At 40.0% G+C, this 13,173-nt stretch overlaps 1 protein-coding gene and 2 long non-coding RNA genes across 5 annotated transcripts in view; 2 read left to right on the plus strand and 1 right to left on the minus strand.

Moving 5' to 3' along the window:
• LOC144033693 (uncharacterized) lies at positions 1 to 2,047 on the plus strand. The gene is made up of 3 exons (XR_013288040.1): positions 1 to 405; positions 773 to 859; positions 939 to 2,047. It is a non-coding gene; the product is annotated as an uncharacterized LOC144033693 (long non-coding RNA).
• Positions 1,652 to 13,173, minus strand: part of LOC144033692 (uncharacterized) — a 15,890-nt gene continuing 4,368 nt past the window's right edge. The window contains exons 2-4 of the long non-coding RNA XR_013288039.1: positions 2,720 to 5,176; positions 2,049 to 2,279; positions 1,652 to 1,776 (exon numbers count right to left, since the gene is read on the minus strand). This is a non-coding gene — a long non-coding RNA (uncharacterized LOC144033692). The remainder of the gene's footprint in view (positions 1,777 to 2,048; positions 2,280 to 2,719; positions 5,177 to 13,173) is intronic.
• gkup (glucuronokinase with putative uridyl pyrophosphorylase) overlaps positions 3,480 to 13,173 on the plus strand; it is a 19,436-nt gene continuing 9,742 nt past the window's right edge. For 2 of the 3 annotated variants that reach the window (XR_013288036.1, XM_077541956.1), the window contains exons 1-18: positions 3,480 to 3,744; positions 4,213 to 4,319; positions 4,857 to 4,901; positions 5,017 to 5,170; positions 5,243 to 5,314; positions 5,410 to 5,498; positions 5,580 to 5,733; positions 7,086 to 7,163; positions 7,521 to 7,612; positions 7,693 to 7,798; positions 7,876 to 7,955; positions 8,036 to 8,104; positions 8,989 to 9,049; positions 9,171 to 9,187; positions 10,244 to 10,301; positions 11,202 to 11,294; positions 12,401 to 12,461; positions 12,544 to 12,657. Coding sequence is in view for 2 of the 3 variants with exons in the window: in XM_077541956.1 (XP_077398082.1) it covers positions 3,688 to 3,744; positions 4,213 to 4,319; positions 4,857 to 4,901; positions 5,017 to 5,170; positions 5,243 to 5,314; positions 5,410 to 5,498; positions 5,580 to 5,733; positions 7,086 to 7,163; positions 7,521 to 7,612; positions 7,693 to 7,798; positions 7,876 to 7,955; positions 8,036 to 8,104; positions 8,989 to 9,049; positions 9,171 to 9,187; positions 10,244 to 10,301; positions 11,202 to 11,294; positions 12,401 to 12,461; positions 12,544 to 12,657 (1,507 nt within the window). In the remaining variant the exon portion in view is untranslated. The remainder of the gene's footprint in view (positions 3,745 to 4,212; positions 4,320 to 4,856; positions 4,902 to 5,016; positions 5,171 to 5,242; positions 5,315 to 5,409; positions 5,499 to 5,579; positions 5,734 to 7,085; positions 7,164 to 7,520; positions 7,613 to 7,692; positions 7,799 to 7,875; positions 7,956 to 8,035; positions 8,105 to 8,988; positions 9,050 to 9,170; positions 9,188 to 10,243; positions 10,302 to 11,201; positions 11,295 to 12,400; positions 12,462 to 12,543; positions 12,658 to 13,173) is intronic. The other variant, XM_077541955.1, reaches the window with a different exon arrangement.

Here is a 13,173-nt window from a genome sequence, read left to right on the forward strand (position 1 = left end):
TGCACATCGTAATGCATCATGGGAGTTTTTCCTTCGGGCGCCATATTGGGTGTCCGCCGGTTCACAAGGTACACTCGCGAGTTACACGGTAGAGCTTATCAACCTGATGTAATTTTCGCAGTATTTTCACGATTTACCGGAAGATCAAAAACAACGATACAGGCAGAAGGTGTCTCTGTGTGGCGGGATTGATCCTAATTACGTCCTGACCAAGGGTGATTTTTTTTTGACGGAGAAAGCTTGCTGGCCAAATGTGACATCTCTGGACATCTTTCCCTACCTCGTGTTGACAACATGCTCCATAACACGCCAACAAATCCCTGGAGGCTTACAATTATTTTGTAAGCGGGTGGATACAGAGTGTAAACTTTAACATCGCATCAGAAGAAACGGTTGCTGTTGCACGTAAGTAAACCACATGGTGTTGGTAATTCTGCACACAAAAATGTTGATTTGTTCTCAGGCTTCCTGTTATCATTGTGTTTACATGCACAGCTGGCTTTACCTGATGTGGTTTTTCTAATCATTTTATAACAGGCAAATATGGCAGAGCGTATAAGAATAAAAAGTAACTATGCACAGCCTCCCCGTGGCTTAATTAAATTTAATGCTACCCTTTCACTAGTTACATGTTACTTAATCAACTTATTCTAAATGGTTAAGGTTAACCACTCTCGGAGGACGTATTTTTAGTTTGTTTCCAGTACAATAAAACGTGTTCATGGTAACTACTGAGCATACTGACAGCTTTTCTTATGATCTCACGGTTAAGGAGGCTGTCACAACACCCAATTTCTGTCTGGTGCCGGATGGCAACAATTCCCATCACTTGTCACGACAACACCAATAGTATTACCAGGTATGTATGGCTTTACTTTTTGTAGTTTCTTATTTAATTCTATGTTTCATATTTTCATTACAATGTTTAATATTTTCAGATTCAGGCACAGATGAGTTTAACTGGACGGACTTCTGCGACTTTGTGGTGTGGACAAAGTGTGATTGAGCGAGTCCACCCAGATCGCTCGTTTTGGCCAGTTGGAAAAGCCAAGAGTTTTTTTTTTTCCCAAAATCCCCTCCTTACCTGAACTGCTCGGGAGAGCATTTACTAGATCAGCAGTGGACTTCCAGTGTTCCTGCTCAGCCGCTGTCACCTACCACTTGCTCATGTACTTCAAAGATGCGGAATAAAGTAGTTTTTTGTGCTGCAGCAGATTGTAAAATCAAATGATATCACTTGAAGTGTGCCAATCTAGACTGCCAAAAGGACAGTGGTTTTGTGACAAGTGTGAAACAAGGATTATTGGGAAAACTGTAACACAGTACTGGTACTTGTCTTACATTAAACAAATTTAAAAGAGAGCAACTTTTTCCTCTGTACATAGCATAATGAAAGTCATTGCGTACCCCATCAACATTACATCATACCGTCATCAGGATGGTAGACACCTGTGCTAAAATAAATACATTAATTAACAGTTCAATTTTTAACCCTGAAATTACTACATCTAATCATTATTCACTTCATTTTTTGTGCTTTTAGAAATAATAGAGATTTATGCCATTACTTTAAGAGGGACCATATTGCACATTGAGTCAAATCCTGTCATTTGTATTATGTATAGCTTTGTAAACAAACCCAACAATAGAATTTGTATAAACGCTGCCTTTATTAGCGCCAAACAAACAGTCGCATGTTGTCCTCCTCCAATGCTTTGATGCTCGCCTTCGTTTCCATCATGTCATTGGCAATCAAGTCGGTGTGGCATGAGATCCCTAAAGAAAAAAATAAAGAAAAAAATCACAAAAAAATACGGTACCAGTAATAGGTTTAATATAGTAAAGTAGTATAGTTTTTTTGTCAGTGTAAAAGAAATGTACACATTTTGTTGCATTTTTTAATGTATGAACATTGCTACAGGCAAATACTTATTTCTATAAACACTTCCAAATGTCTCTAAAATATAAGGTGCGTGTACACACACAAACAAACACATACATTCACTCATGCATACAATATATCATGTAATGAATTCTGAGTGGCATACCAGAGTCAATGATGTCAGCAGTACTTGAGAGTACAGGTTACTGGAGCCATCTGGCTGCATAACTGCAACAATCTCTGCCACTTCGAGTCGTCTTTTCTTTGCTTGTCTCTCCTGTGCACGTTCATATCTTGGCACCGACTGGGCTGAGACATAGATGTTGTAACTTGGGACCCAACTTTAATGTTGGAGCACAGTCGGGATGATTGGACAGAAAAACGGGCGCAGGGCGACCTGTTAAAATAAACAAATATATAAACAAATAAAATATGGAAAGACTGGTTATTTTACCGCAGTAGGGTGGCCGTGAATAAGTTCTTTAGCATGATGTGTAGGCTACCGGGGGTCTGTTTTCTTGCATCACCCCCGGGGGTCTGTTTTCTTGCATCAGCCCCTTCTGTCTCTTTTTTTTCCAAGTTTACATTTTGCCACCAAAAAACATGTTATCGGCATTAAAAGCCCAAGACTAATCAATCCAATTTCAGCAGTAAACACTTTGCACTGGCACTACTTGGGTGAAAATGTTCGATGTTAGCTTTCGGCTAACGTCCGCTAGCCAGCTTGTACTACCGAACTTGCTTGCTCATGAATCCAAAACATAAGCAACTTGCCCATATATGGGCGGTCGAAACGTTATTAATCCTCATGCATTAAATAAAGGTAAACAAGCTTACCGCTCACAAAGTGATCGCTGCACACACGAGCCCAAAGTAACGACTTCCCTCCGGAGTCCGCACTCCTCTGTCTCCAGGCCCTGGTTCCTAATTATTTTCGGAATTCGGAAAAAAGACCGACCATTTTCCCCCTTGGCTTTGTTCGAACAGCCAACGATACAGCAACAATGTACCATTTTAAACGCAGAAAACAAACGTGATAGATACGTGTTAGACCGAATCGCTACGTAAATGGAGGCCACCCAGCATGGCGACTACGAGAAATCCGAGGCGGAAGTGACGACATGTGCAAGCGACCTATTGGGTAGATGCCACGGACTTCCGGGTTTCCCACATCAGCGCCGTTTCCGGCCACTGTTGCCAGCGTTCCAACACTCGCACACCCCCCACCCCCGTCGACGGGAACGCGCAACCGAGGGGCACAGAGGCGAAAGCGCCAGTAAGAGGCCCACATGTCGCAAACCAGAACCGGAAACAAAGCTGAAGTGTGAAAACCCGGAAGTCCCGCTTCCTCCGTGACATATATAACACAGCCTAGCCCAGAAAAGATTCACATGTTGACGTAGCCAAAAATAAGTGAACCAAAGTTCCGGAGAGTCACAGCAGAAACTACAGCATACATCAATGTTTTTATTTTTTTTTTATGTATTTTTTTTATTTATCTTTTAACAATATACGCTTTACTAGGGTAAATGCGATGAATTATTTTAAATGAATCTTCTTTAACCGGATTAAATCGATTTCAATGAGAGGTGTCGAAAGTACGTTTTATTTTGTAGTCTTCGTGGCGGAAGAGACGTGTGGATCCAGCGGAAGTTGTTTTACTGTGCCAGGCTGCACTGCAGTAGCCACTAGGCAGGAGATCGAGACTTGTCGCGTTGTGTTGACAGAAGCCCATCAGGACGAACTCTTTGGATTGCAGACAACATCCTGAGCAGTATCCAGGAAAAAAAAAAGAAGAAACCGCAATGATTTGTGTACTGCTGGTTGCCGGCCACGGCACACTTTTACAAACTGAAATTAAGGTAAGGGAGGTGTTCACTACTGAAAATAATTAAACATAACGACCTACCAGGGCAAAGTCCACAGGGTAGCTGTGGATGAGGAGCGACAAACTCGCGAGCCAGAACTAAGCTTCTATCAAATCAAGCTGTTATTCCCATGCTGTATACCAACGAGTGAATACAGAGTGTCGATATTGATTAAGTAGTTTACACGTGGTTTCTGGCAAACAACGTATAAATCACCAATTTTGCACATTTTAAAACCTGTTGACTGTATAAAAATAGCCATGTTTGATACTACTTTTTTTTTTTTTTTAGTCACGTGTAACTCACAAACAACGTGAGATTAATTAATTCATCCATTAGTATATACTTTCAAGTCTCTATCAGAAATCTTGATACAAACTTTAGGAGCTCCATTAATGTATTGACAATATTATTCTGAATTTCAATAATAAGCACTGCTATTATTCGTCTCTCTTCAAACAGAATGACGATACCGGCTTGTACAGTCACCTAATTGGGGTACCAAAGACTTTGCTTCCTGGCATTGGAGGAAAGAAGATTTTGGACTTTTGGTGGAAAACCGTCAACTTGTGAGTCTCAGTAACTTAAGGAGCTTTAAAGCAGGGGTGTCAAACTCATGTTAGCATGGAGCATGGAGGAAAATATATTACCAAGTGGGCCGCATCGGTAAAATAACGGTATATAATTAAAAAACGATTGCCTTCAATTATACGCAGATTTTCACAGTTTTCACAAATCTATTTAAAATTCTAAGTAATTGAGCTTTTTTTTTTTCTACATGGCCCTGGTTGATCTCTTTTGCTCTGCTGCCACCTGCTGGCCGTTTGTGTAATAACTACCATTTCTGCAAACGTTCTTTGCAGTTGAGAGGCTGCATCAAAGCCTTCTGTATGCTCTAGCATAAAAAAAAAACAAAAAACAAAAAACGTATAAATACGTCTTTGGGACACTTAAAAAATATTTACACGTTATTGGGATCGAATGAGTTAATCATGATTAATCCAAATTCTAAGATGTGATTAACCTGATTAAAAAATGTAATCGTTTGACAGCTCTAACGTTTGCATGACGTCCTTTTTCTCTTTGTATGTCTGCTCTGTCCTCAGGCGTCAGTTATTCACAAAGGTGTACCTCGTCACGAATGCAGACAAGTGAGTCTGGAAGCAGCTCCGATTTTTGACCTTCTTCAAGAGAACAGACAGCAATGGCGAACCAAAGTCCCGATTTATTTTTTTTTGCTTTTGTTTGACGGCTTCCTCTGATTAGATATAAGCATTTTGAGCGCTGGGCCACGGCCAACGACTTCCCGGTGGAAAACATCATCAACGACGGCAGCACCACAGAGGAGGACTCGCTTGGCGCTGTGGCCGACCTGGAGCTCGTCATACGCAGTCGCAAGCTGCAAGACGACATCGTCGTGGTAAATCTGTCGAAAATGAAATAAGTATCCGTGACATTTTGTGGTTCTTGAGTTCTCTTCCGCGTTAAGCAGATAGCAGGGGACATGTTGTGTGCGGACCAAAACATCGACATCACTCAAGTGATCAGTTTCTTCCGGTCAAAGGTGAAAAGCATTTTTTTCTATATATATATTTTTTCTTTTGTTAAAGCAATGACGCGTTTGTTCAGAACTGTACTTTTCCTTTGTGTGTGCTGAAGCCTGGAGAACTGATCATCTACTACGAGATGGAGGAAAGCGAGAAAAGCACCTCCAGAGGAATTGTGGAAGTCTGTCCTGATTCTCATAGGTGACAAGAAATATTTAATGAATGAAAATCCATCTCAAATCGAGACTGGGCTCTTTCAGTTAGCGTTGCCTTATGACGCAGGATAACCCGTTTCTGGGAGAAACCCCGGGACGGGCTCACATCTTCTCGTCTGGCCACCGTGGTGTTCTACTGCATCCAGAAGGAGACTCTGCCCGTCCTGTCTGACTTCATAAGTCAGAGGGAAGCCCCAGACAGGTCCTTTGGAAGATTCTGGGTTTGTAAAAAGAACTTGTGCTTTTTTTTTTTTTTTTTACAGTATGCATCATCAACAGAGAAAAATCATGCTTTGTTGCTCTTTTAAGTACAGTGGAGCCTCTGAGGGCAAGCGCCATCTGTTCTGGGATGGAGCAGTTTAGCAATCTGTACCCACAGTTTACTAATCTGTGCCCACAGTTTACTAATCTGTACCCACAGTTTACTAATCTGTACCCACAGTTTACTAATCTGTACCCACAGTTTACTAATCTGTGCCCACAGTTTACTAATCTGTGCCCACAGTTTACTCATCTGTACCCAAAGTTTACTAATCTTTACCCACAGTTTAGCAATCTATACCCACAGTTTAGCAATCTGTACCCACAGTTTACTAATCTGTGCCCAGTTTACTCATCTGTACCCACAGTTTACTAATCTTTACCCACAGTTTAGCAATCTATACCCACAGTTTAGCAATCTGTACCCACAGTTTACTAATCTGTGCCCAGTTTACTCATCTGTACCCACAGTTTACTAATCTTTACCCACAGTTTAGCAATCTATACCCACAGTTTACTCATCTTTACCCACAGTTTAGTAATCTGTACCCAGTTTACTAATCTGTACCCACAGTTTACTCATCTGTACCCACAGTTTAGTAATCTGTACCCACAGTTTACTAATCTGTACCCACAGTTTACTCATCTGTACCCACAGTTTAGTCATCTGTACCCACAGTTTACTAATCTGTACCCACAGTTTACTCATCTTTACCCACAGTTTAGTAATCTGTACCCAGTTTACTAATCTGTACCCACAGTTTACTCATCTGTACCCACAGTTTACTAATCTGTACCCACAGTTTACTAATCTGTACCCACAGTTTAGTAATCTGTACCCACAGTTTACTCATCTGTACCCACAGTTTACTCATCTGTACCCACAGTTTACTCATCTGTACCCACAGTTTAGTAAACCGTAAACACGTCGGAATGACGTTGACGTCATTTGCACATCGTTTTGGAGTACAGCACAGAACTGGACTTCGACCGACTAAAGCGATATGATCTGCACATCCCGTGGACATCAATTGTTTTTTAGTGGAGATCGAGAGTCTCATTCCGTGAAGTGGTCGGCTTTGTATATAACATTATAAAACTTCTCACCTCTGAAAACATAGTTTCATTGGATATGAAGAGCCCAGTCTTCAGTAATGAGGTCGTGCACGTACGAGCGCACAGTTTGTTTTCGGCCACAGGTGGCAGTAGCGATTTGAAATTGAATGAGAATCCACTTGTACTTTGGCAACGTTTGGAATAAGGTTTCTCATGGTGGAACAAGCTTTTGCTGATACAATCTTTTATATCATAGGAGCGAGTCATCAACAACAATCTTCTTGATGTGTTTGGAATGAAGCTTCCAACTGCTTTCCAGCTCATTGGACAAGTGGTATGTATGTGCTTTTTTTTTTTTTTTTTTTTTTTACATGATCATTTTACTCGTTTCCAGTTGCATCAGACTTTTAGAGCATTTTCATGCCTGGCTCGTATGAGTTGCAAAAAATAAGTGCGCCAAATAAGCAAATATTTGTTCAGTAAAAGTTTCTCAGGAAGCAATTTGGTTTGAATCTCCAAAATATAGTCCACATAAAAATATGACCGTCCTGATTAAATGTTTATTTCTGTTCAAGCTTTGATGCTAATTTGTCATTTCAACTGGATGTTGATTTTTCTGCCGTCGTATTTAAGGGAATTTGCATATAAAAGTAACTTCCTTATTTCAATGAGGTGTCTGTTACCATCTCAGGGGCTGTCCGACTACACCAAGTGGCTAACTCGCTTCTCGACCAAGCCAAGCAACAAATCCACCCGACCAATCACATTTCGCTCTTTTGCCAGGTTTGTGTAAAATCAGCGACCGATTGATTTATATTTACACGAGCACGTTATCGTTGCGCTCTATCGTCTGATAACGACAGGGTCGGATTGATGGGAAATCCATCGGACTGCTTTCACGGCAAAACCATCGCGATGACCATCACGAACTTCTGGGCCGAGGTCACCCTCGTGAAAAGCCAGACTTTGGTACGGCGATACGCACCCATCGTGGCGCGCTCGCGACGACAACAACAAAAACTAAGTGAGTTGCTTTCATATTGCAGGTTCTTGTTCCTCATCCGCTCAACGACCCCACAGAGTTTGGAAGCTTACAAGATTTGTTCAGTATTAGTAGGAAAGAAGGGTGTGTATGATCAGACGAACGTGACCATAATAACGATATTTTTCTGTTATTGTAACATGTTAACGGTTCGTCCCCTGCAGCTACTTTGGAGGCCTTCGGCTGCTGCAAGCAACCTGTAAGAAATTCTACCAGTTCTGCTGCAAACAAGGGTGAGATTTTTATGGAAGCGCCAAGATTGAATACTGGGGTGTCTAACCTGTGGCCCATGGGCCATTCGTGGCCCACCATCCACTTTTGAGCAGCCCTTGGCAAATACTAAAAACGCTAATTGCCACGAGTAAATGTACAACAGGGGTGTCAAACTCATGTTAGCTGAGGGGCCGCATGGAGGAAAATATATTACCAAGTGGGCCGTATCGGTAAAATAACGGTATATAACTTAAAAACGATTGCCGTCATTTATATGCAGATTTTCGTGGACCTTCCCTCTCCCCAGCCACTTCTTCAACCAGCAACTCCGGCGGGATCCCGAGGCGTTCCCAGGCCGGCCGAGAGACAGACGTCTTCTCCAGCGTGTCCTGGGTCTTCCGCCGGTGTCATTAAAAAACATAAAGGACGCTTGGGGACAACAGAATAACATACGCTACACACTTGCTAGTTGCTAATGCTACGAAAGCAAAATGGTGCATTCAGGGCACTTTCACAGCGTCGGAAACTTCAGTTTTCTTAGATAACGTTTTAAGGGGGGGAAATAATCGTCCATATGGCCCAATTTGCCGATTATTATTTTTTTGGCCGATGTTTGAATCCCAATAATCGGCCGATTATAATCGGCGGCCGATTAATCGGTCGGATTACAATACTAATCTTTTTTTTTTATCTTTGGAAAATGACATCATTTACCAACTAAAACGCTGAACGGGACAGCTCTTAAAGGGGGGCAATATAATCAGGGACGGACCGCCCCCTCAGGAATATCGGTCTATTTTCCGGCACCACCCCGTTGATAAATCTTCATCAGGACGTTGCCGGCAATTTAGTAGTCGACATTGTGTGTTTCACCACTGATGCGTGCCTTCGTTTGTCTCCTCAGCATCGCACTGGCAAAGCAGAACTTCACGCTCAAGTATGACACAAATATTCCACGACAAGTGGTGAGTGTCCACGTCAGGTACTGATTGCCTCACAAACAAAAAAAGTAAACAAAAAGGGAAACCTAAACATCCTTTTTCTGTCTTTTTTGTTTTGTTTTTTGTTTTGTTTTTTGTTTTGTAGGGCCTCGCTGGGAGCAGGTTCGTAATTTTATTTCCACTTGTCCTCCAATTCAAATGGTGTAGGGCTGGGTCTAAAAAAATAAAAAAATTAAAAAATCAAATAATCGATATCAAATCCATTTTCCTTTTCAAGCTTGATATCGATTCATAAATCCATGAATCGGTTATTTTAAATCTCTCTTCCCCCGTAAATTCTTAAGAAAATAGAATTTTAAAGGCAATTTTTTTTTCGTACCTTACTGTTTTCTTGAAATTTAATGTTCACATGAATTTAAAAGTATTTTGTATTTCTGAAACGCCCGACTTGTTGCACTTTAAGTCAATTCGGAATCTTTTTCATTTATATTTACAATTCGGGATGGGAATCTCAGACTGTCTCACGATTCGATTCGATTACGATTTTTGGGTCTACGATTCGATTCAGAATGATTTGATTGACAAATGATTTCTGCTTCAATTTACAGATATGCAAAAAAATTGTCATGATCGACTCCAGTCTGCTTTGCAAGACAAAATGACAAATAGAGACATTAAAGTGTCTTTTTTTTTTTTTTTTTTAAACATTTATTAATTTTGTATTGTGCCTTTTTTCCACAAAACCAGCATGTGAGCTACAAGTGCTTTTTCCCCTTCTTCTTCAATTCTAATTTAAATAAAATCGATTTTTGGATATTAAATATCAATTCGATTAATAAATGAGAATCTTGATTCCTTTATGAATCCATTTTTTGGCACACACCTATTTCAATTATTGAATTAGATTATGAAATATTTTCATCTCATCCTTGCTGATGTCAGTGTTTGTGTCACACTTTTAAGTGATTATAAAACGTATTTCTTCCATTAATAAACTAAATGATTTGGCCAGTTCCTGCCTCTGCAAAATTAACTTTGGAATATTTGGAGTTTTTTAATCATGCCCTTGACATTTTAAGAAGAATTGATGTCGTAATAAATCGATATTTGATTGACGTGAATGAAACCGAATCGTGAAAAAATGGAAAGTGAATAGAATGTCTGTGGTTGATACAGTTGATGTGAAATATTGATCTGCTCTTGCAATATTGTGTGCAGCGCCATCGTCTCGGCGACCCTCAAGTGTCTCATGAAGTTTTACAACCTGACAGATCAAGTAAGTTTGACGCCGCCTCACCGATACTCGCGCCCGTCTTTATTGTTAACCTCCTCCAAGCGCATCGCGCTGTCGTTCCACATTGTCACGGCCTGGGTGGCACGCGCCAGAGGTCGTGACCTGTTATGTGTCCGTTTACAAAACGTGACGTTCGTGATGTCAACCTTTAAGCCTTTAAGCGATGTCGTTCTTTAGTCCCTTTACGATTCACTGTCTGTGGGTGCAGGCTGAGAACTGTGTGTGGTTTGCCGGATTATTGTCCACCTGTTCCTGTGTACGGCGTCTCTGAGTTTATCTGCTTCTCGATGTGAATGAATGGACAAAATCTTAGTTGTGTCTGCATTTTGGGATCCAAACCTCTCAGTACACAACACAAACGATGCAAGCCCATTGGAGATTTTATTTCTTAATAAAATCTAGAAATTTAAAATAGTTTGCATTCAAACAAAAACAATTTTTTTTGTCTATTAAAAGATAAAATGTCATTTATAATGTGGCTTGTATAATTTGGATTATAACTACTACGCACACATGGGAAATTGTGGTTCAACAGTATTACTGTTAAAAAAAAAAGAAGAAAAAAAGAACTCATCAAAGAGGCTCGGAAACAAATGATGCTACTTTGATATTTTGTTGCACAAGCTTTTGAGTCGATTTTTGTAGCTCCTTCTGCAAGCGCTCAGTGGGTATTTTGTCTGCTTTATTTTTACCATTAGCAAAAACTTTGACTGTGTGTATGTATGTCACCACTACATCTGAAAAAAAACAAAACAAAACTTTTAATTGCAAGGAAAATATTGGAACAAACGGCAAAACACAAAATCGACCGCAAGAACATTCGAAGCAGTGTCCACTTTGCTACTAAACATGACCGAACTGTCTCGTTTACGTCCATGCCAGGACCTCCCGAAGCCGATCCGAGCCAACTTCATTCTCAACGTGGAAACCGATGAACTCTTAATTACCGCAGGCCTTCAAGATCGGGTTTCACAGGTGAGTGACCGCACCTAAACGGGGCCGGACTGGCAAATCTGGCGCACCGGGCATTTGCCTGGTGGTTCGACACTCATCAAGGGGCCAACCAATTTTTTATTTATTTTACAAGCGACTGACCCCCCATCTTAACTCATTTGCTCCCAATAACGTGTAAATACGTTTTTTTTTTTTTTTATGTTTCAAGCGTCCCAAAGACGTATTTATACGTTGTTGTTGTTGTTTTTTTGTTGTTTTTTAAATGCTAGAGCAGTGGTGTCAAAACTGCGGCCCAGGGGGCCATTGGCGGCCCGCCGTCCATTTTTCAGTGGCCCGCGACATATGCTAAAAATGACATTTGACTCAGTTCAAATAAAATAAAAACAAAAATGTTTGGAGATGGTCAAAGTAAGAAGGGAGGGTGTCGAAAAACACAGGTTATTTAAAGGTTATTTTAGTTAACTAAAACTAACGAAAAAACTAAAACTAGAATTCAAAAAAACAATTTTGTTATAACGAAATCAAATAAAAAATGAAAACTAACTGAAATTACATTTTATATTTTTAAAACTAACTAAAAATGTAATTATAGCAAAAATGTCCTTCGTTTTAGTCTTTGGTGTTATTTATAGTGGATTTATTTTTTTATATCAACCGGAATAATGACGTTTGAAAGTATGTCACACAGAAGTGATGTCATCTAGCAGCAGCCAATAGAAAAGCACCTTCAGATGACATCACTCCCATGCTATTTTTTAAATATTGCGCACAAGTAATACATGTTAATAAAAAAAAATAATGCTGAAACTAACAAAACTAAAACTAAGCATTTATTAAAAAACTAATACAAAAACTAACAGAACCACCCTGAAAACAAATAAAAAAATAAATAACCCTACTGCCATATTACAAATAAATTTTCTTCTATACTGTCGCATTTTTCCAAATATGCAAAAGCACAAATCAATTTTTAGGACTAAACACAATTTCTCTTCATAATATTTTGTGGCCCTTGCGTCCTTCTGATTTTCTGTATGTGGCCCTCAAATGAAAAAGTTTGGACAGCCCTGCTCTAATGTAACAATGTACATGTGCTTCATTACTCCTCCGTACGTTTTCTCGTGCAGGTCTATGAAGGTTTAGTCTACATGGACTTCAGCAAGAAGCTGATGGACGAGCAGGGTTACGGTATTCACGCCACTGGACACTACAACCAGGTTTATCGTTGAAACGCACTTCATGAAATCAAATATGTGTTGTGGTCTTTTAGGGAAGTACATCTCTTTAGATATGAGCGACTTGCCTCCATTCTGGTTGGCCTACTTGAGCGACCCCAGTGACTCTGGACGCATTCATAACAACGTCCGGCAACGCTGGCTCAGCGGTAGGCTGATTTCTCTTTTTCAGAATTCTTTTTTGTTTTTTTTTTGTTTTTTTATCCCTACCTCCAATTGCCGGGTTATGTTTCAGACTAATCCTACAGTCAGTGAAATCTGTAATATAGAAATACTCTGCCCTATATAAATGCTGTCTAGGCATCGTTGCTTTCTATAAGCAGGTGTGTCCAAACTACGGCCGTTTTTTTTTCTCTTGATTTTGAAATAGGCTCAATAAAATAGTTTGTGTGGGTTAAATCTTTAAAGGGATGCTTTACTTATTAAGCCATTTTTTCAAATATTAATATTTTGCCTATAATAAATTTGATATTTTCATTATTTTTCACATACAATTAGTACCTTTAAAAAGACATTTTGCAACTTGCTGTCGACTAAAAATGACATCACAAGGGCTCAGGCAACCAATCACAGCTCACCTGTTTTCTAGATTTGGTCATGCGACATTCACAAGCTGAGCTGTGATTGGTTACGTGAGCCCTTTTGTGATGTCATTTTCAGTCGAC

This window comes from Festucalex cinctus, chromosome 13, assembly GCF_051991245.1.
Source record: "Festucalex cinctus isolate MCC-2025b chromosome 13, RoL_Fcin_1.0, whole genome shotgun sequence".
Lineage (NCBI taxonomy): Eukaryota > Metazoa > Chordata > Actinopteri > Syngnathiformes > Syngnathidae > Festucalex > Festucalex cinctus.